Raw genomic sequence first — 24,996 nt, forward strand, 5'->3', positions numbered from 1 at the left:
TGACATACTTGGGTTTACTGAGGGGTAATAACAGCTATAGGCTGTCGATATATAAGTATAGCTTAGATACTCTGGAGGTTACTGAAGGGTAATTATAGCTTTAGATGATACATATATAAAGCTAAGATACCAGGGGGTTACTTGAGGGTAATTATAGCTATAAACAAAACAGCTATAGCCATGATATTCTTAGACTGCACTTAAGTTAAGACACTTCAATAAAGATAAATCACATTCATTATTTTATTTCAACAAATAAGAATGGATTTTCAATATTTCAGAAACTGGTATAAAGAGAAACATGATCTCTAAACATCAATGAATAAGTGTAATACTGACCTCTTAAAAAAATGGTAAACTCTCTCTTTTGCCTCAATCACATAAATTACCCACCCCATCTGTGGGGCCCGATTCACTCAGATGACCGACCCTGTCTGGGGCCTCACTGTCCACTGGATTGGTGTATTAAGGTATTTTTCACTATATGATGAGGATGTGTATATAATTAGAAGATGAAGAGTGACAATATGAATATCGTAACTGACATTTTGTATCAGTGACATGTAATGTTCATTTTGTCAATATCTGAATTCTGAATGATTCAAATGAGTTTGGTTTGTAACTAAGTGCAAAAGGATTTTAACTGCAAAGGAAATACCTTAGATTGAGAATTGGGATTTCAACTATCTTTAGAAAACAAGATTTGATACAGTAAACAATCACTGAAACAAGTTGTTAAGGCTACTGTAGACGGAAGAATGAGAAGATCAGCAAACTACACACTTATCAAAAATGAAGGTATGTCTGAGCCAACATTTTGCTTTTCAAATATCAAGAAATTGCAGTTTGAATTTGATTTCTGTCTTTGCATTTTTGGGACAATTTGTCTACTGGTGGCCATGTTTTGTGTGTCTTCAGGTAACCGCAATTTGCATGTCTACCGGTGACCAGAGTTTGTGTGTCTACTGGTGACCATAGTTTGTGTGTCTACTGGAGACCATTGTGTGTCTACTGGAGATCATTGTTTGTGTGTCTACTGGTGACCATAGTTTTGTGTGTGTATTGGTGACCATGATTTGTGTGTCTACTGGTGACCATGATTTGTGTGTCTACTGGTGACCATAGTTTGTGTGTCTACTGGTGACCATGGTTTGTGTGTCTATTGGTGACCATAGTTTGTGTGTCTACTGGTGACCATGGTTTGTGTGTCTACTGGTGACCACAGTTTGTGTGTCTACTGGAGACCATGATTTGTGTGTGACCTGGTGACCATGGTTTGTGTGTCTACTGGTGACCACAGTTTGTGTGTCTACTGGAGACCATGATTTGTGTGTGACCTGGTGACCATGATTTGTGTGTCTACTGGAGACCATAGTTTGTGTGTGACCTGGTGACCATAGTTTATGTGTCTTCTGGTGACCATGATTTGTGTGTCTACTGGTGACCATAGTTTATGTGTCTACTGGTGACCATGATTTGTGTGTCTACTGGTGACCATGGTTTGTGTCTACTGGAGACCATGGTTTGTGTGTCTACTGGTGACCATGGTTTGTGTGTCTACTGATGACCATGGTTTGTGTCTACTGGTGACCATGGTTTGTGTGTCTACTGGTGACCATGGTTTGTGTGTCTACTTGTGACCATGGTTTGTGTGTCTACTTGTGACCATAGTTAGTGTGTCTACTGGTGACCATGGTTTGTGTGTCTACTTGTGACCATGGTTTGTGTGTCTACTGGTGACCATAGTTTGTGTGTCTACTGGTGACCATGGTTTGTGTGTCTACTGGTGACCATAGTTTGTGTGTCTACTGGTGACCATAGTTTGTGTGTCTACTGGAGACCATGGTTTGTGTGTCTACTGGTGACCATGATTTGTGTGTCTACTGGTGACCATGGTTTGTGTGTCTACTGGTGACCATGGTTTTTGTGTGTACTGGTGACCATGGTTTATGTGTCTACTGGTGACCATAATTTGTGTGTCTACTGGTGACCATGGTTTGTGTGTCTACTGGTGACCATGGTTTGTGTCTACTGGAGACCATGGTTTGTGTGTCTACTGGTGACCATGGTTTGTGTGTCAACTTGAGACCATAGTTTGTGTGTCTACTGGTGACCATGGTTTGTGTATCTACTGGTGACCATGGTTTGTGTGTCTACTGGTGACCATGTTTTGTGTGTCTACTGGTGACCATGGTTTGTGTGTCTACTTGTGACCATAGTTAGTGTGTCTACTGGATACCATGACTTGTATTTCTACTGATGACCATGGGTTGTTTTATCTGAACAAAATGGCATATCCCTCCCTCCGTTTAGTCACAAAATATTCTCTTACTTTCTAGCGAACATGTTTTTTTATCTTGAAAGAAAAACACATAAACATTGTCCTTTTAAAACATTTACAGCATCATTACCATTACTTCAATGAGCTGTGTATTATGTTTCGATAAAGTTCAAGTAAATGATTCAAACTATGACACATATTCCAGTCGTGAAAATTCCCACACTTAACTTTTACCTGTGTCAATACATGTAAATATGTTGTGAAGGAGATGATATTGTCATGATTCTAATGTAAAAATTGTAATATGTGCACCGTGAAGATGGCTGTTTAAGAATGTTGGTGACATGAATACACAATTCAGAGAAATGTTGATATTTTCTCTCATCATTTCACTTACCTGGAATGTAACATGACAGGTGTGTTATTATTGCTATAATTGATCACAAATCTGACTAATTACAAGATAATATCGTAACTCCTATACCTCACCTTTTAAACTTGTTCTTCCGTGATGAAATACATGTCACAGAATTACATTATTGTACAACAATCTCTGCTACATGAGAACATCTTCATACGGTTAAAGATTATATTACAATCACACCATGGTAGACAGTGCGAGACAAAGTGATTTCTCTATAACAAGGTAAATACTTACCTGTACAGGTAAAAATTTGACCTGAAATCCCTAAATAGAGATTATTATGCAGTATAAGGACTGTAATATCTTGATAAGAAAGTAGAGGTGAGTTATCTAAAATGTTTGAATATTAAGAAAAAATAGATATTAAGGCAATCGAATGAAACTCTCTTGAAAGATATTATTTATAAAGAGTTCCCAGGCGGTGAACAATGTAAAAGATTTTCCCACATTAAATTTGGTTCAGTGAGAGAGCAGACTTGTTAACAGTTTGTTGTAGTCTAACTCGAGTATAGATATATATAGATATTGGATTAAATGCCACCATCATGCGCGAGCTGAGTTTGGTCCAACCTTCCGTAAGGTGTAGTCAACGTATTCTGAAAGTCCGTTCCCTCATCTGTTTGTACTCTAACACTGGTAAGTTTTCCATTCTAAGTTATAGCATCACAATATGGAAAAGTGTCACTAAGTTTCTGTGAAACATATTTGATTTGTTTGTCTCGTATGAATTTATGATGTCAAGAAAAACATTTTACCGAAAGAAGAACATGAGTGAGGGTGGGGTCTGTTGCTGTTTGAATAGTTTTCATGGGGGACATTGAAAAGACTAAAAGTTATCATCTCTGAAATTTGGTCACAATGTCACCTTGCTTCAAGGTTATGATGTCACCTTAGCTTGCTTCAGTGTGTAGGTTTGACAATAAGAGTGAGATCAAGATTATAAGTATGTAAAAATATATATCATTGATGTGTGTATATTGCCATTGTTTAGGGGAAACAAAAATGTATGTTTATCTGAGAATGAGGGTGTGCAATTTTTTTGGTAATGAATAGTTGACTACATGGAAACAGAAAGTGAAAGTAAATAGTGAAGGCGATGATATACATGTTAATTGAAAGATAAGTGCAACTAATTTTAAGATTGGAAAAAGATGACTATAATGCTATTTCAAAAATTTGGAATTAAACGTCTATTGAGTCATGTGGTTCAGTGAATTTAGTAAATTTGTTGATTTTAGATCGGGTAGGACTATAATTGAATAGACACAGCTTTCCAAACAATCCAAATGAAAGTTTCTATTATCCCGTCCATGATAAATGGTGTCAGTAGGTCAAAGTGCAGAACAAATTTTTGTATTCAATCCTAAAAAGCACAACCACATACTTCAGAATTTCTTCATCTGCGAGATTTGAGTGCCAAGACTAAAGGTTTTTGAATTGTCAAATTTCTTCAGAAACTATTAAAGTATTTTCATAATGTGTTCAAAATACCAGATTCTGAGAACTGTAAAATTGTTGATTTTCATGGAGGATTTATTTTTATAGATTTCGTAGCTATTCTTAATCTATAAACTCATCCACAAGTTTATAAACTGTCAAAATATTTATCCACAAAATCAAGTGTCAAAAAATGGTATTTTTTATTTGAAAAGCAATGAAAATTTAGCCCCACTAAAAAGATCTGATTTTGCAGTAGTTGTTCCATTTACATGGTATTTGAAAATTTGTTTTTTCAAATATGGCAGCAAACCTTTTCCCAAAATCTTGAGTGACAACAGACTGATCAAGCTTTTCTGTATTTCTAGGGGATGTATGCGACTCAGACTTGGATGCATCGAGTGCCAATCTGCGATCATATTCTCACAGTCAGACAAAGCGACCCAATACCTGTCCAGATGACAATAGTTTGTTTGCAAAGTCTACCCAGAAACCTCTTCTGTCTCCTAACTCAAAGAGGAAGAGTTATTCCCCTTCACTGCTGCGACGTAGTTTCTTCAACAGACAGTCTAAATCGGATTTAACAAATTCAGAAGAAAAGTGTTCAGGGTGTGGATTTCCGGTGACAGATGACCGCAGGGTGTCAGTGAGAAGAGATTTGGACAAGCGAGATGTGTACCACAGCGCTTGCTTCAAATGTGCACAGTAAGTTTTTTTTTGTTTCGTATTCTGAATTTCATTTAAGAGATGAAGTCATTTAACTCCAGACATTTTCAGCAAACTTGTTTGGTTAATTAAAGTTGTCTTGAGAAAAAAAGCTCTCATATTAGGCGACATTCTTGAAGTAGATACATGCGTTTTCAGGCAAAAATGTTACAGAAATGCAGAATCCACTAGTACACTAGATAGTTTGAAACTTGTTTTGCAGGCTGACCCAAGAAGATCAAATCAACCCAGATATATTGTTGAAAATTATTCAATACATAATTTTATTGCATATCTTGATGTTTTTTGTCATAAGGTTGAACTCCAACTATCACAGTTTAAATGAAATCTGGATATTTCAACAGGGGGATTATTGTAACAAGTGTATTTAATACTTTAAAATTTGAAAATGTACTTCTAACAAAAATCCATGTATTTGAAAATGTCTTCTAAAGTATATATAAAATTTACTTAATTGCTGACTTTTTTCAAGTCACAGTGAATACTTACGACTCCTAAAATGAAAAGTTGTGAACAGGTTTACTGAGGAACATACAGGAAGGGAGGTAACTCTTGTGTACTTATAGTTGTAAAACCTGAAACATTGTGTACACTGGTGATAATCATTGGTCGGTTTTGAAAAGTGCTGCTGATTTTCAATGTAGCGCTTGTTCACTGTAACCCTAACGCTAACTATATATACTGGTTTTATCATCTATAAACAAACATCATTTACATCAATATTGTGACACATAAGCACTCTCTGAAAACAGTGAAGCTAAACCAAACAATTTATCAAATATGTTCTTCACATTGATAATGGTCAATATGATGTTTGTACCGAGAAGATTTTAAAGAAAGTGTAGAATGCGTTTGTTTTGTTTATTTGACAAATTTGAATACACATGTACATTTCACTGTCTATAAACATTTCAATTTAACGGCATTAGAAATTTATGGATATGAAGTTTATGTTAGATCTGAATTATTGATCAACATTTTGGTTGACTGTCTGGTAACGTTTTTAGAGTTTCATTATTTAGGTGTAAAAGCTTTTATCCATCCGTATAACAATCTGTAAAGGAAAAAATTATCTTATTCTAAGGGGAATTGCTGAAATGTATTTCACATATAATATAATTGTGGAGGTGAACAGAATACTCACACAGTGAAAAAGAAAATATCTACAACGAAAAAAGTGCACTTTGTTCGCAGATGTTTCGTAGATGCTGATATTTAAGTGTGTGTAAAAGGGGTCGTTTATAGAGACAGTAACTACCATATATATTCAACAATAAGCCCATGTCTGGTAATAAGCCCACCCACATTTATAGCTTTACATCAAAGTTATGAATTCATTGTTCTGAAATAAACCCATCCCCGAAATTTGAGTCAGAATTTGTGTATCAGTTTCCAGGGTCTTTTGCAGGAAAACGGATGTAACAATAACCCTTTATACTTTACAATATTTAGTTTGTTGCTGCTATATGTCCTGTTAAATGTCAGGGTAATTTAAGGACATGCCAGGGTTGGTACTGGAGGAAAGATCCCATAGAAAAACCTCTGACTTCTGGCCAATGCCTGGCAACTGCCCTATGTAAGTCTTAAACTTGAGAGCCAGAGGTGGAGGGCTGTAGTGATAAAAATGGTCAGATGTCTTAGCCTTTCAGCTGCTGCTGCCCTTTCCTACAGTTATTGTAGGAGAAAAGGCACTGATGTGCTGTAAAGCACCTCCCTACTTTCAGATAAGTTTTATGCACCTGTCAATGGCCACCATGTGCAGCTGGATGAACATTCGCTCAGGTTTTTTTATTTGGCCTTGCATAACACTTCTTTATGGAAAAAGTGTCTAATTAGCCAGGAAATAAAAAAAGACAAAATAACACACAAAATAGAATCATTCATTTTAAACATAAAACTTTATTCAACTTTAAGTTTTGTCATACTAACTTAAACATTGAGATGGATGAAAATTAACATTTCTGTATCTGCTGTATTGGTATTTTACTGGGATAAACAACAGAAATATTCTTGGACACAGTGATAAATGACTTTTCTATTAACTGTATCTGAGGAAGATAGCTTCGGTGAATTACAACAGTTTATCATATTTCCAGTGTCGAATGGTTTACTTGATGAAGAATATACATATCATAATTATAATTGATTTGGTCACTGAATGATTTGGTGGAGTGGAATATCTGGTGCATTTTCAGACATCAATTATTGTTAGCCTGTGAAACCTCTCCTAACAATGTCGATGATTGGTGATCGTAGGTATACTGAAGACTTACGATACTGATTGGGTTTATTGGACATAATATATGTCTTCTGCGTGGAGACAAAATTTTCCCTTAGAGACGGTGGAAATGTCGTCAGCATTGTCCAAAATATCACATACATTGTCATGTCTTGGAACTCTGAAAGAATGGATGTGGTATTGATGAGTGGGTATTGTACTGCAGGTGTTGTTTGGGGGGGCAGATCTCAGTGGTGTGTATCACACTATGTGTCGGTAATGGGTGTTAAGGGTGGACCATAATGATAAATTTGAGACCCAACGGATGAAGAATCATGTGACTTAGTTAATCATTGTGATAGGACTTCACTCTCAATATGAATGAGGAGATGTATTGCTTTTGATCTGTACTGCCTTGTCCATTCATCATGGTTTCTCTGTGTTTTACATCTTTATATGAATGATATTGACATATTTCTAGAGCCGTTTTTGTTGGTTTGAATTACAAAAGAAAAAAAGTACAACTTGGGTTGAGTATTTAGGGCAGATATGGCTATTTCAAATTATAATGATATCTTCGTTTTGAATTTATCAGAAGAAAATTCAAGAAGAGAATAGAACAAGTCATGTTCCATGTATCTTAAACTATTGAGATAAGAATGTAAAGATACATGTAAATCTTATTGTCTGAATGTACATAGATATGTAAATCTTATTGTCTGAATGTACATAGATATGTAAATCTTATTGTCTGAATGTACATAGATATGTAAATCTTATTGTCTGAATGTACATAGATATGTAAATCTTATTGTGTCAATGTACATTGATATGTAAATCTTATTGTCTGAATGTACATAGATATGTAAGTCTTATTGTCTCAGTATACATAGATATGTAAATCTTATTGTCTCAGTGTACATAGATATGTAAATCTTATTGTCTCAATGTACATAGATATGTAAATCTTATTGTCTCAGTGTACATAGATATGTACATCTTATTGTGTCAATGTACATAGATATGTAAATCTTATTGTCTGAATGTACATAGATATGTAAATCTATTGTCTCAGTGTACATAGATATATGTAAATCTTATTGTCTCAGTGTACATAGATATGTAAATCTTATTGTCTGAATGTACATAGATATGTAAATCTATTGTCTCAGTGTACATAGATATGTACATCTTATTGTGTCAATGTACATAGATATGTAAATCTATTGTCTCAGTGTACATAGATATATGTAAATCTTATTGTCTCGTGTACATAGATATGTAAATCTTATTGTCTCAGTGTACATAGATATGTACATCTTATTGTGTCAATGTACATAGATATGTAAATCTTATTGTCTGAATGTACATAGATATGTAAATCTATTGTCTCAGTGTACATAGATATGTACATCTTATTGTGTCAATGTACATAGATATGTAAATCTTATTGTCTCAATGTACATAGATATGTAAATCTTATTGTCTCAGTGTACATAGATATGTAAATCTTATTGTCTCAGTGTACATAGATATGTAAATCTTATTGTCTCAGTGTACATAGATAAATGTAAATCTATTGTCTCAGTGTACATAGATATGTAAATCTTATTGTCTCAATGTACATAGATAAATGTAATTGTCTCAGTGTACATAGATATGTAAATCCTATTGTCTCAATGTACATAGATATGTAAGTCTTATTGTCTCAATGTACATAGATACATATAGAATACACTAGATATACATTCTAAATAAATTGTTAAAAGTAGTTTATTAAGAATATGGCAACACTATACAGTGCCATCATTACAACAGATATGAAATGTTCCACTTTGATGTGACCAAAAATATTGCTACTACGTTCGGGATGAACGCTGCAAAATGTTATCGGTAGCTTTTATGTTGAGGTATGAAAAAGAACAGCACGTTGAATCAGCAAACGTAAAAAATTGGGTAAAACATCTTAATGGTGTAGTAAAAAAAATTCTAGTGTGGTATTTCTTTATACCCTGTAATAGAATCATCATTTAGAGTGAAGGAAGGCTAGGAAAAAAAACATACAAAAAACATATGTTTTGGTAAAGATTGTCAGGTAAACAAGGTGATGCCTGACAAAAGTGTCTGTAGACTGAGGGCTATTGGATCTGGCTGCCTTCCAAAACCCTCTGTTTTAACTCCAGAATGAGTTAGGGAAGTCTGACCATAGGGATCAATAATAGTCGATGAATTTGGAACCTAGACAGGAAAATTGTTCACAAAACTTTAATTACATACGGTATAGTACCCTCCAGAAATTCTTGAAGCATAGTTCTTAAGCTTTGTCATAGATAAGGTATATTTCTGTCAAAGTGATGAAGGCATGGAGTTTTGCAGATAAAGTTTTCTTGTGAGTTAATTGACATGTGAATTTTTGTTGACTTGAACAACTTTTCATGGATACCATAAAAGATCTATATAAATCTTAAAAATCAAAAGGTCGTGATTAAAATGTAATGTAATCTCTAAATTGTAGTAAGTAATGCATTATACAGCAATGTATTTATTACAACATTTAATGCACACAGCTAAATTGACCTGGATATATATAACAACCATCTTTTTCCAGAAATAAGCCCCTCCCCACAAATAAAGACTCCCCCAAACCCAGCCGTCATCATTTTTGCAGAATCATCAATTTTAAAACACTAATAGTAAGCTAAAATAGTTCACAAATAAGCAACCTCTCTCCCCACTTTTAATACTAAACTTTTATATAAGAGGAGGGGGCTTATTTGAGGATAAATATGGTATGCTCCTTTCAATTTGAGACTTGAAATGTTCATTATGCTAACATACAGCATGTATATCTGGAGAAGATGGTTGAACAATCCTCAGTTGCAACCCTGCAGGGAGAATTGTGACCAAATTGAAGTTGATTTTGTAGGAAGCCATTTAATGGTTCCGGAGACATTACAATCCTGCAATAACTTTGAGATTTCGGTATCGCTGTTGGTGTAGACATTCATTTCCAATAAGACCTGGAGTTTACTGAACACATATTTTCTATTTGTCCTGTAAGGGAAATCTTGATGGTAATCTGTTTAGATTCTTATTTCTTAATCAATCTAAGCTGAAATAGTGTCTTTGTACAATAATTATAAAACCACTTTCTGCAAATGATACAGAATTAGTCTAGTAACAACTTTCTGTGACACTTTCCCTCATATATCATGGATTGTGTTGATGGCTGTCTTTGGCTAGACTGCCGTGATATTGTCTACATAAATGCTAGGCAAAACCATCTCCAATCTAGAAGCTGATGGATCCACTCTAGTCTAGATGTGACTCATTCCTGTCAGAAATGATAGAAAAAGTGCCTAGTTACCATCTCTAAACATAGTTACTGTGCATGACAGAACATAAAGACATCTATCTATTTCTAATTTTGTTTATCTAGATGTAACTGTCAGGAATACTGCTGGCAGTGTTTATTTGTTGTTCAAATGACTGTGTTGGAGGGAAAAAAACCCAGAACACATCAGAAATATGTAATTGTTTTACATAATGACTGCTATAGTCCCTTTATACAAATAATCTCTTTAGACAGGTGGTCCCTTAATACAGGTGGTCCCTTAACACAGATGGTCCCTAAGAACAGGTAATCCCTTAACACAGATGGTCCCTTAAAACAAGTAATCCCTTAACACAGATGGTCCCTTAAAACAGGTTGTCCCTTAACACAGATGGTCCATGGATTGTGTTGATGGCTGTCTTACAGGTTGTCCCTTAACACAGATGGTCCTTTAAAACAGGTAGTCCCTTAACACAGATGGTCCCTTAAAACAAGTAATCCCTTAACACAGATGGTCCCTTAAAACAAGTAATCCCTTAACACAGATGGTCCCTTAAAACAGGTTGTCCCTTAACACAGATGGTCCCTTAAAACAGGTTGTCCCTTAACACAGATGGTCCTTTAAAACAGGTAGTCCCTTAACACAGATGGTCCCTTAAAACAGGTAATCCCTTAACACAGATGGTCCCTAAGAACAGGTAATCCCTTAACACAGATGGTCCCTTAAAACAAGTAATCCCTTAACACAGATGGTCCCTTAAAACAGGTTGTCCCTTAACACAGATGGTCCCTTAAAACAGGTTGTCCCTTAACACAGATGGTCCTTTAAAACAGGTAGTCCCTTAACACAGATGGTCCCTTAAAACAGGTAATCCCTTAACACAGATGGTCCCTTAAAACAGGTAGTCCCTTAACACAGATGGTCCCTTAAAACAGGTAGTCCCTTAACACAGATCGTCCCTTAAAACAGGTAGTCCCTTAACACAGATCGTCCCTTAGAATAGGTAGTCCCTTGATACTAAATGGTTCTTAACACAGGTGGTAGTCCTTTAACAATTATGGACCCTTTGCACATGTGGTCCCTCAACACAAGTAGTCACTTAACACAGATGGTTTCTTACCACAGGTGATTGCTCAAGACAGATGATATTTCAACACAGGATATATCTCCCAACTATCAAATTTTTATGTTTAATTCTGTAGTGTGTAAGGATTGAAAAACTTACTTGTTTATCATTGTGTCTTGGATATAAAATAAAACATTGGGGACTGACTAAAACTGGATTTAATATTGCAGGTTTATATCATATGATGCGTTTGCAGAATTGCCCCATTTTTTATATTCTTTGTACACAACACCATTTAGCTGACTTCATTTGCAAGTAGAATAGTTTGATGAGGTGATTATCTTTGTTCCCACTGGTATAGTATTCTGTAGTAGAGACCCAGTGGGAGTCTGGACAGGTTTTCCTATAGCATGATGCTATGGCAGAATTTAAGGATTGTGAATCCAGGATTGAATAATTCAATCAGATGGAGGGATGAGAAATGTTTTCATTAGCCATTCATTAACAGGTTAATATACTAACTGGTCAGTGTAAGCCTGTAGCTTACTTACTGGCCACTGTGCCAGCTGGTGGTCTTCGATCTGGTCAGCTGATGGTCAGAGATGATGTGGACATGCAGACAGGCTGATCAGATAGGACTGTTTTTACATTGGAGGATAGCTGTAGTAGGCTATCTGATGCGGTATGTGATTAGCTTACACATTACTGGTGAAAGCAAGGTTTTACATGGTCAATTGAGGTCACACGAAAGATGGTATACCAAAGGAGCCAGCTTAAACATATTGTATCACCATGGTGTCTGATACCAAAAGCTTAATGGAACCTCTATCAAGAGACACTTATTAGTAGCACATCATCCTTCTGTCCTTGGATAAGGCCAAACAAAGTTTGAGAAAAGAAATGACCCGGATTCAAGGTCAGAAGATTCAAATTTGTTAAAATCTTTAAAAGAATTATCTGATTAACCAAAATGACTAGAGACATGATATTTCACAAATAAATTGATAGGATGATGCCCGACAAAGTTTTCCAAAGGTAATGACCTTGACCAATATTCAAGGTCGCAGGGGTTGAACTTGTTAAGACCTTAAAACAACTACTTCTGATTAACAAAAAGGCCTAGAAGCTTGATATTTGGCAGGTTGGTCATTTGGATGAAGTCCAACAAAGTTTGTAAAAAGAAATATTTTTGAACCAAGTTCATTGTTACAGGGGTCAAATTTGCGAAAACCTGTAAAAGATGTATGGTGAAAAAGTTCAACAAATGACAACAAGTCAAAAGAAGAAATAACATTTCCCTATTATCAAGGTCATAAATGTTACTGTTTAGAGCTTAGTGTTGATTGGATGTGACTACTTAGAGTGCCATGAGATGTACATATTAATTTTTTTGTTATGAATATTCAGTGTATGGGCCTCTTGTTTTCCTTTTTGGTTTAAATGCATATTTAGCTGACATATTTTATATTTAAACTTAAAATACTCACATATTACTTAGATGTAAAAAGCACAAGTGAAAAATTGAAACTAAATATCCTACATTTGTAAATTTACATATAGAATTGTTCCTGGGTTAGGTTGTCCCCCATGCAATTATCAGAAACTTGTTAAGTGGGAAGTATTACTAAATAACACATATACACTCCTACCAAATACACTTTTTGACAGATTTATAACAGTATAATGATATATGTACATATGTATTTATTGGACATTCATGAATTCATTGTAACAGCGTCTCAGTGTGCCTGTACCACTCACCTGGTTTCAAACATACAACCAAGGAATAACTAGAGTTGTCTTCTACTAATAGTATGAACTGTTATAACTTCATTGCTATTCTTTCTTCAGTTCTTAACAAAGATGACCCTAGACACAGGTGGTCCTTGAGCTCAGTTGGTCTTTTAACAGAGGTGTCCCAAACTACCGGTGAACCCTTAACTCAGGTGGTCTCTTAACAAAGGTGGTATTAAACAAAAGTGGTGCCTAAGCTCAGTTGACATCTTAAAAAAGGTGACCTTAATCACAGATGGCGTCTGGACCGATTCTGAATCTAAAGCTGTGATTCTTTGTGGCCAAGTACATTTATATATTGGGAATTTGAAATTTAAAAAAAAATGGAGGACTTAATTAGTTTAAAGGAAAATAAGTTTTGGTAATTTAGGGCATTTGGTTGGTAGTATTAAGATCTGAACACAGCCAAAAAAAAAAAAAAAGATTCATCAAACCTGACTAAACAATTTAATGATCATTATTAAGCCTGACAAATGGAAAAAGACAATAGAAGATAAAGACTAAAGCGGTGAGCAAGAAATCTGGTGCCGCTGGATTGAATATATATTGGCATTACACAGCAGGGGATTAGGGTAGAAGTTTAGCAATAGTATAAGAAAGCCTGATTTCTTTGTACTATCATTTAAGGGGGTTTGTAACCTTATTCTACTGTATAATAATGAGAGAATTATCCATAAGGTCTTCCTGTAAGTGCTTTCTACTACCATGACTGGAAAGAAGTACAATGTCACATGTAAACATATCTTGTTTTAACTTTGTATGGAAGCACCCTAAGGCATTCATATTATAATAATCTTTGGATTTTGAACTTTTGGAGATAGTTTTGCGTTACAGAAAAGCATTACAAATGTCACAGGGAAGTTTAATATCAAAATAAATATGCGCAACTATGCTTTTTTTGTATTTATTGTGCCCATCAGGGTTAAATTTCTGTTGGTGAATTTTTGGAGATAGTCATGCTTTACAGTTTTTTCAAGCATTACAAATGTCAGGGGGAAGTTCATTATTAAAATCAATATGCTGATCCATATTTTTCATATTTATGGGATCCTAAGGAGTTAATTTCTAGTTTTGAATTTAATTTTCATTGGTTTAAGTTTTTTGACAAGTTAATTCACCAGTAGGTGACCTATACTGTTCTCAAACAGCTCTTACCCTTTCAATTATGATTGTCAACTTGAACAGTTTTGGAAAATATTCCAATGTCAGAATGTAACAATAATTAATTAGAATTCACCATTAAATGAAAACATATGTATATATGATGTATGTCTGTTTAATGAATAGTACAGCCATCATTCAGGAAGGTATCACACAGAACCAGACCTGATGGCATTCACAGAGCTATGAAAACCATCATATTTTGTTCAGGGTTAACAAAGTCATATAGGAAGAATCATAATTATCTTTCCACCTGCAAACTGCACTACCATTGTTTTTGCACTATTAATAATTAGTTGTGACAATGGTTTTGACAGTGATACTAACTCACCAGGAATTCCCAAGGTAACCTAGTATTGTAAAGTGGATGGGTTACCATGGATCAGCGACGCAAGTATGTCTGATGCAGGGCGTATCTGTTCTAGTCCACCTCACTCTTGTCATTCAGATTTATCTTGTGTATAAACAGGTAGTGCAGTGTTACTCTCCTGTAAGTGGAGATTGTGAAAGTGTCTCTTTATTAGATACCCAGACAGTTTACCTGCCTCAGTTCCCTTTGTTCTTGACTTGCACAGGGGTGGGGTTTGTAGGGGGTTATCTCGGTTGAATTTCGCACCAATTAATTGATTGCTAATTGGTCATGATCCCAAACAGAATTCAGATTGGTTGGTTTGGTTGAGCACATGTGTCTCTGCACAGATTTGACAGTATTAAGGATGACAAACATATTAAAATCAAATTGGAAACTTTTTTATTTAAAACCTTATACACATTAGATATTGGATTTCCACATCCGCACAATAAGCTTGATAGTATCGGGTAGTGTCAGCTTGAGCAGTATACAAACAAGAACCAAATCTAAGCAACATTGTTAGAGCCAGTCACAAAAGTGAGATCATTTTGAAAATTGTAAGTAGGACTCTGAAATTATGCATCTGGAAATCAGCCATTGAAAATGGAGATGTCACTTGCACTTTATATGTGAATTCTAAATGAGACTGAAAAATTAAATCTACCAAGCTACATGTCTATATTAAAACACTTGTGCTGAAGAGGCAGGTAGTTATACTGTATATAAAACTATGGCCTTTGTTGCTTTTTATTGAGATTTAGACAGATTGCTCCATAAAAAGAGTAAATAAAAAGATCATTTGCTGTTATCCAGAATATGATACTTAACTCTGGTATACCAAGGTCAGTGTTGTATAAAATGTCTTCAAGTACTGTGTGAGTTGTACACTATAATCTGAAAGTCTACGTAAACTGTTTATATTAAGGCATTTGTGTACCCTATGGAGGAATCTGTCTTATAAGAACCCTTTATGGTTGAAAATCTGTGTAAACTGGCCTTCCGTTTCACTTTGTTTATATCATAAATCTGTGAGTCTGTACTCTGTAGAGAAACCTGTTTTATAAGAACCCTTTATGGTCGAAAATCTGTGTAAACTGGCCCTCCGTTTCACTTTGTTTATATCATAAATCTGTGAGTCTGTACCTATAGAGAAACCTGTCTAATAAGAACCCTTTAGAGATTCAGGACATGCATAAACTGAACCATCATTTCTAGCAGACGAAACCTTTCAAAATCAGATTCTTTATAATTAGTAACTTGTGTTATAAAACCCTACCACCAGTGAGAGGTGACAATTTATAGTACAAGGCTCATTGTGTACCCGTATGGGGGTCATTAATAAAAAGATAATTCTCCTGACAGTGCAAGCTAACAACTCAAGTGTAATGTCTGTATACATTTACACTATACCAAACACCCTGTATCATGGTGTATTGGCTCCATCTTGTTAAAAGTGAAAACCATGCGTAGTGTCAAAGAGAAGGGCACTATATCTGCATTCTCCATGGCTGGCCAAAGATTACAATACCTTTAGGTCCTTCAGCACCAGTTGACCTTTGACCAGTTCCCAGTCAGAAGAATGTGGGGTTATCTGTGCATTACATCATCAATATGCGTGGAGATCTGCTATGATTGGGGACTGATTGTGTGTGAGCTAGTTAGTCAGTAGTCAAGTGTATATAGGTGTAGTAACACAGTTGCAAAGGAGACTTTAGCTGGCATGGTGGCTACAGAACAGCCAACCCAACTGTTCCTGAAAAACATGGGTAAGCTATCTGACATCATGGTAGTAGTTTTGATCAGTTCCCTAGTTACATTATCATTGATGTTGCTATGGTTACAAGTTCAATTTAATACATACAGTTATAACAGTTATTTGGTACGAAATCATCAGTGTAACATTTAGTTGCTATGTAGTTATTTGAGCAGTATACAAATTATGTAGTATATCTTGTCAAAATGAATATTTCTAGTTATAATAGTAAATTTTACTTGTGTATAACAGCCACCAACCTGTGTATAACAGCCACCAACATGTATATAACAGCCACCAACCTGTGTATAACAGCCATCACACTTGAAAAGCTTTCAATTGCAGAATCTCTAACCATATTAAAGTCATATTACAGCTATACAGGGAAAGCTTTATTAGACAGTTTCCAGAGGTTCTTTATACACAGGTAATATTTTGGTGGAACTGTTATTTTTATGGACATTAAGTGTTGGAACTAGCAATTATGGACAACTTTGAGAATCAGGGATGGCCTTGTGGACAGGCTCGATATTAGAGATGTCCTATGTGGAATGGTTAAGTGTTAGAATTGGCCTTTGGACAGGTAAAGTGTTGGATGTATTCTTTAAAGACAGGTAAAGTGCCAGATATATCTTTATAGACAGGTAGTGCCAGATATGTCTTTTATGGACAGGTAATATGTCAGATGTGTCTTTCATGAACAAATAAAGTGTAAGATATATCTTTATAGACAGGTAACATGTCAGATGTATCTTTATAGACAGATAACATGTCAGATGTATCTTTATAGACAGGTTAAGTATCAGATATATCTTTATAGACAGTTAACATGCCAGATATCTCTTTATAGACAGGTAGTGTCAGATATCTCTTTATAGACAGGTAAAGTATAAGATATATTTTTATAGACAGGTAAAGTTTAAGATATATCTTTATAGACAGGTAGTGCAAGATATCTCTTTATAGACAGGTAGTGCCAGATATATCTTTTATAGACAGGTTAAGTGTAAGATATATCTTTATATACAGGTAACATGTCAGATATATCTTTATAGACAGGTAGTGCCAGATATATCTTTATAGACAGGTAAAGTGTAAGATATATCTTTATATACAGGTAACATATAAGATATATCTTTATAGACAGGTAAAGTGTAAGATATATCTTTATAGACAGGTAGTGCCAGATATATCTTTATAGACAGGTAAAGTGTAAGATATATCTTTATATACAGGTAACATATCAGATATATCTTTATAGACAGGTAGTGCCAGATATATCTTTTATAGACAGGTAGTGCCAGATTTTTTACTTAGGGATCAGTTTTGTCATTATTGAACTGGTGTAGTGTTTTATGAAGTTTTGCTGAAGTGATATACTCTGTGTATCAATAGAGTGCGCATTTGTATTGGGCAGTGGTCTTCATAAACAGGGACTGGGAATGCAGGTGGCTGTTATAGACAGGTTGTCATCAGTTTTGATAATAAACAAACATGTTAGGACTGGCTTACTATGACAACAGAAAGCAAAATTTTATTATCAATTTTGTTATTAATAATTATTTTATATTCTCTTTCAGTGTGTTTTGTTTCAATAAAAATACAGATATTGTCATTGTTTTTATATTCAATATGTTGCACCGGTGATTTCTCATGTTTAAGTACACAGGTTGTCATGGAAATGTACATAAAACTAAACAATTGTATAGATTTTCTCGAGCAGTGTAAAATCGGATGACTTATTTCTACGATGTTCATTAAAAATGACATTTAGAATTGTATAATCTATTTTAATGCATTATTTCTCCAAGGTTTATACTGCTGCAGACTGCCAGTAAAAATGCCATATTTACATATATTACCAGATGTACATGCCCAAGTTGTTACTTATGTAAAATTTAGTACAGCTGTTGTTTGAATATGACTCTGAAGTGTATGTCAAGTTTAAAACATTTCATTCTTTTACAGTATATTTGATTTATGACTTCAGATTGAAATTTTAAACAAGCTTAAAGAGAGAATGAAAGAATTATTTTTATTATTTGGTAAACTAAAATGGACAAGAATTTGAAGTAAGGGCTGCCAGGCTATAATGACATTAAATTTTGACTTTTGCTTTATTTTCAAAGCCAATAAAGTATATTGTACTCAACCTTAAGCTGTGCTCTGATACGAAGGTTCTTGGTCATTCAAAATATAGCATACAGTCTACATATTTGATGGGGAAAAAAAATGACATACTTTAATTTTTTTTAACAAAATAATTACCGATGTCATGTTTTGATTTTTGAAATAAGAAGTATCAATGATGGCATAATTCGTATTCGGAATTCAATTAAGTATTGATGTTATATCATCACCAGCATTCTGAACCTGTTGTGTTGGTGATGTCATGGTTTTAGTTCAGAACCACGATTATTGATGATGTCAACATTGAAGTTTTGGACCTTTAGTGGTTATAATGTCATGGTTTTAGTTCAGACCCACAAGTATTGATGATGTCAACATTGGAGTTTCGGACGTTTAGTGTCAGTGATGTCATAGTTTTAGTTCAGACCCACAAGTATTGATAATGTCAACATTGAGGTTTTGGACCTTTAGTGTTGGTGATGTCATTGCTTTAGTTCAGAACCACGATTACTTATGATGTCAACATTGGAGTTTTGGACCGTTAGTGTCGGTAATGTCATGGATTTAGTTCAGACCCACAAGTATTGATGATGTCAACATTGGAGTTTTGAACTTATAGCATTGGCAATGTCATGATTTCAGTTTTGGGATTTAAAAAAAAAAATCTGTAATATTCGCAATCTATAACTAGGTCATTACCTTATCAAAGGTTGTTGCTCACAGTGAACTTAATGCATCACTGCAGAGTTATTATCCTCTATAACAGATTGCCTGCATTAAGTTATTGGGTTCATTCAGTATCACCAGAGTTTAAGCTTTGCGTTAATTGATGGTTGGCACACATTTAGGTGATACATTGCTGTATGAGGTTATTCTTCTGTCAGTAACTTTATGGTAGAGTTTACCTTGCAGTTCTTACAACTGAAATGTTTCAGCTTAAAATTAGTAATGTACACATTTGTCATTGTTATTTGGAATTACTTGTTTTTGTTTACAGAGTTTGTAATGGATGTGCATCTGATAATTACTTCAAATGTTTGAAGGTCATATAAAAAGTTCTAGTTATGGTTTACCATGAAAGATGCACAACCCAGAGTTGTGTTAATGGGTGATATATGTGAAATGTGCCATTAGTTGGTGTGTTTTTTAGGGTGTACAAGGATACACATCCCAAGGTTTGCCTGATGTATCATTAAGGATGCTCATCCCAAAGTTTACCTGATTCATCATTAAGGATGCACATCTCTTAGTTTACCTGATGTATCATTAAGGATGCACATCCAAAGGTTTATCTGATGTATCATTAATGATGCACATCCCAAAGTTTGCCTGATGTATCATTAAGGATGCTCATCCCAAAGTTTACCTGATTCATCATTAAGGATGCACATCTCTTAGTTTACCTGATGTATCATTAAGGATGCACATCCGCAGGTTTATCTGATGTATCATTAAAAATGCACATCCCAAAGTTTACCTGATGTATCATTAAGGATGCACATCCCAAGGTTTACCTGATGTATAATTAAGGATGCACAACCCAAAGATTACCTGATTTATCATTAAGTTTGCACAACTCAAGGTTTATCTTACATCAGAGAGAACACGCAAACCTATGCTGAATTTACAAAATCTGTGCTTCCCCCTAAGTTATTTATTTTCCCTAATCCTTTGATACTTTCTGAAGCACTTCTGTCTATAACAGCAGCCTTGTAGTGATGATGAAGCTTGATATTTCATGCAGATTATGATCAGCTGATGTTGTTGATTATAAATAATGTCTTCGTGAAAAAGACATGGCTTTCTTTCAGAAGAACCACAACTATGATGTCCTGTCAACAATGACAAATTATGCTATCATGATGTTATGAGGAATATGTTCTTAATAATGACCCAGAATAATTAGGAGAATCCTACTCTGATAACAGGAGTCATACTGCTTCTCTTAAGACAGGATGAAACATTGGGATTGAGACACATCATTTCATTACCTGTCTCTGAAATAGATTTCTTTCAGTGTAATTAGCAGACAGAACTCTATCATGTTTGAAGGTGGCATCAGTATAACAAGGATAAACTGTTCAGGTAGGCAGACTTTCCTTTTGGCTACCGTATCGCAGAGTCGCTGTAAAAATGATTTCATTTATTGGAAGATAGACGCTAATGAGGGACATCAAAGTCTGATGTTTTCTATAAAATATCTGATGTGGGATTCTGTCTATACAATATCTTTTAACAAATTAGCACTCTTTTAATTCCCATTAGATTGAATCTGCTTATATTTGCTGACACTGGACTAAATTAACATGAAACAAGCCAATGCATTATATGACTATATACAGTGTTTCATCTGATAGTCTCCATATTCATCCTGCAGCAAGCTTGTCTATGTTTATTTTTGCTGTGTAGAATTACCAATAAGTACAATTTAATTGTCCTGCAATAAAACTCGCACAATGAAATGAGCCAGAATTTCTATATTGGATTGGCTCGCGGGCTCATGGAAAGATCAATACAGGGGGTGAAATATGGTTCTATAACAATCGAGAGCTGAAGAAATTTACATTTATGCTATAAAAATGGAATTGCCGTTTTTTAGTCCTTTTGGAGGTGTCATGTTTTTTTCATGTGTATGTTTTTATTATTTTTTTTGTAATGTAGGCAGATGTTGAATAATTCAGATGTTGCTGATACTGGTCTTGGTTGCATGTGTACAGGGAAATACATCCTTGATTTAACTAGTGTCTATAAAGGTTAGATTGTGGATACTTTCATATATGAAGTGGCCTACTTTCTGACATATTGATCCAGAGATATTTCAATAAAATACCTTATGTAGAAAGTTCTTTTTTTTTTAAAAAAAAAAGAAAATGATAATTAAAAAAACAAAAATTGCAAATTTAACTTTTTGTAACTTGTCATTGTTGGTCAGCTGGCTGTATGTTGGTAAATCAAACTTTACCCTGCCTGTGATATCTAGCTTTATTTACTCAATAACTTTTAAAAAGAGTGTATACATATATATTTTTTCAAAATTCCAGTAAATAAGATAAGAATATATGAGCTATGAAACAATGGATTTATTTCATGGGATGAAATATAAAGCAAGTACACCATTAGAGTATAAGATCTGATAAACTGAACATGTAACTCTCAGATACAGATCCCAGTTGGTTATTCAGATGTATATGTTAAATTCTCCTGCCTAGAATAAATTAAAATTTTGCTTTGTCCTTTTCACCTTTTCTCATGTATAATTCAATGGTAGGCTTCATCAGTGTATTAAATAAGTGTGTTGACAAATACAGACATTCAGCAAAATTACTATTGTAATTTTCTGAAATATTTCATTTAGCTATATTGTTTGTGGTAATGTGTTGTAAGTCTAATATTTATCATGTGGCAAACTTTCAAATGAACTTGAATATATGCAAATACAAATTGTAAATATTATACGAGTCACTTGTGGTACATATGCAAAAAGTTGTTGAAAATTATTAACATTTTCCTGGTCTATGTATAAACTCACGTGACATACAATTATTATAAACTGCTTTGCAGTTATATCCATTGTCGACTTAACTGAAACAGATTTGTAAGCAAACTGCATAATTATGGGCTAGTCAAAGAGGTCAAACAGGTCAAATGACAATAGGAGTCAAAGGTCAAATTATGATAATTCAAGGGCACATTTTAGGAAGTAAGGGAAGCTATATTGATTATCAATCTTACCCTCAAGATCAAAGGTTCTGAAAAGGGGACAAATGACATTTAGAGTTATGTAAAATTATGATAAATTCATGAACACACGGAGGAAAGGGAGATTATATTTATTATCAGAGTTACTCTCAAGGTCAAAGGTTCAGAAAAGGGGTCAAATGACATTGAGAGTTATGTAAAATTATGATAAATTCATGAACGCACAGAGGAAGGGAGATTATATTTATTATCAGAGTTACTCTCAAGGTCAAAGGTTCAGAAAAGGGGTCAAAGTTCAAATTACTTTGATACTTTGAAAAAAAAATTGAACTTAAAAATTGCTTTCAAATTTACTGATGAGAAACAAAATTGAATGAAGAGTGCAAGTTCTGGTGGGGGGTCACTATGAAATTGTAATGCTTGTCCAGATCGTTGTTTGACATCAACTTGATAAGAATTGTAGATCAGAATGATATGTCCAAGTTCAGTGCTTGGGTAGATATGGTGGTCCAGATGTGTTGTTTTACAGAATATTGGTGGCTAGACATGTACATGATAGAGTATGCAATGTTAGCTACATTTAACCACCAAGGATAATCAATCTTGGTCAGCCGAGAGATGATGGAGATGAGATTAGAATATGGATGTTTGTGTGTACTTCAGCTCTATTAGAGATGAACAGAAGTTGGAGCTACTGGTTCTGATCTGAGTTAGCTACTGTTAAGTTGTACCAGTGTTAAACATACTTTAAGTTTTTTTTAAATTCTGGACATTTTAATGTTTGTTTTGAGGTCATGACCTTGCCAACCTTTCCTAGGTAAACTGAATTGTTAGTTGAAATGGTGTGTTGATTAAGTTTTTATAATTCTCAATATTGTACCTATATTTCATTTAATAATATATTATTTGATTTCTAAGGAGAATTACTTTTTAATAAAATGATAAACTAAATTTACCAGACATTATACTAAAAAATTCCTGTCTTAATTCAAATTGGGGATGGTGGGGATTCATATCTCTCAAGGTAAGTGATGAAGGTTAACCCTTGTTTACCAGGAAGTTAAATAGTGTATGATAAAATTATTTTGATTATTAGAAAAGGCAGACTCTGTGTCAAAATACATTGACTGGGTGGCAATAATTAGCTTACTGTTGGCTGAAGAGTAAACAAACCTGTCATGATCTGTAAACTTAAGGCAGTGGTCAAACTGACCAGACCAGCCAAAGATTGGTTTGTTTTGAGACTCTGGTCAGTGTTGGGAGTGATTCATTAGTTGACCATACTGTTGACTAGCTAGAGGAGTGGTCATTAGAATCATCTTGACCTAACTTAGCTGAGATACTGACCAGATTTGACCAGGGTATAATTGTTTACCTTGTGGTGTACCAAAATCTGGCTGGATCCAGACTCCTTGATTAATAAGATTAGCTGAGTACCAAGTTAAAACTGATCATTGAGTATTAGGTCTACCAAAGTGGTTAGGTTAGATTGGTGACATGGTCAGATTTGGTATAGTGGTGGTCACAGACTTCTTGGTGTGTACAGTGTATATTACATACTTTTCAGGTCAATTGGTTTCTTAGGTGTGTAACTCTGATAGAAGTCACAACTGGTAATTCAGATGTAATTTGGATGATTTCTCTTCAGTTTATTTGGTAAAAAAATCATGGTTTTACAAAAAACTGAAAGTAAGACAATTTTGTTTCCTAGGTAACTGTTGTTTTGTGATTTTGTTTTTATCCTTGAAGAAACTTGTATCTCCTTTGATGGGTCTCAAACTAAAAACCACAATTTGAGATTGATAATGGACAGCAAAAGAGATTAAACCATCTTGGATCTGTCTAATGATCATTGGTCACTTTGTCCGAAGCTCCCTGTATTTTATTTACTTAGTGTTGACCAGATGACTACATAGTACTTTACAACACAATCTGATGGCTGGCTTATATATGATTTCAGAAATGTTTATGGAACAGTGGAAATATATTCATGAAAATTGCCAACAAATCTACATTTCTGTTAATTGTATCAGTCTTGATTACAAACACAAATGTGTGTATTTGACAGAAATAGAAAAGAGGAGAATTCTTGATAGAAATTGTGGTGAGATTGTGTAGAAGGCTTCAAGCTGTTGGAGTATAAGCAAGGATAAAATCAATGACACAATAAATACAAATGCACGAGGCTATTTGGGGGTAAGAATTGGCAGAAGATGTAATCAAGTGTATAATCTATCAAACACGAGGGATGTTGGGGATATACAGAGGCTGGGGATATACATAGGCTGGGGTAACACATAGGCTGGGGATATACAGAGGCTGGGGATATACATAGGCTGGGGATATACAGAAGCTGGGGACATACAGAGACTGGGGATATACAGAGACTGGGGACATACAGAGGCTGGGGTAACACACAGGCTGGGGATATACAGAGACTGGTGTAATACAGAGGCTGGGGATATACATAGGCTGGGGTAACACATAGGCTGGGGATATACAGAGGCTGGGGACATACAGAGGCTGGGGTAACACATAGGCTGGGGATATACAGAGGCTGGGGACATACAGAGGCTGGGGTAACACATAGGCTGGGGACATACAGAGGCTGGGGTAACAC

The 24,996-nt window shown here is 34.8% G+C and overlaps 1 protein-coding gene across 5 annotated transcripts in view; it reads left to right on the plus strand.

Moving 5' to 3' along the window:
* LOC132553269 (rap1 GTPase-activating protein 1-like) overlaps positions 1-24,996 on the plus strand; it is a 196,864-nt gene that overhangs the window by 44,438 nt on the left and 127,430 nt on the right. For 4 of the 5 annotated variants that reach the window (XM_060217502.1, XM_060217500.1, XM_060217503.1 and 1 more), the window contains one exon: positions 4,511-4,847. In XM_060217502.1, the coding sequence (XP_060073485.1) occupies positions 4,511-4,847 (337 nt within the window). Of the gene's footprint in view, positions 1-557; positions 799-4,510; positions 4,848-24,996 lie in introns of those variants that run through there. The other variant, XM_060217505.1, reaches the window with a different exon arrangement.

Source organism: Ylistrum balloti, unplaced genomic scaffold, assembly GCF_031769215.1.
Source record: "Ylistrum balloti isolate Yb309-2 unplaced genomic scaffold, AGI_CSIRO_Ybal_v1 Utg370312, whole genome shotgun sequence".
Taxonomy (NCBI): domain Eukaryota; kingdom Metazoa; phylum Mollusca; class Bivalvia; order Pectinida; family Pectinidae; genus Ylistrum; species Ylistrum balloti.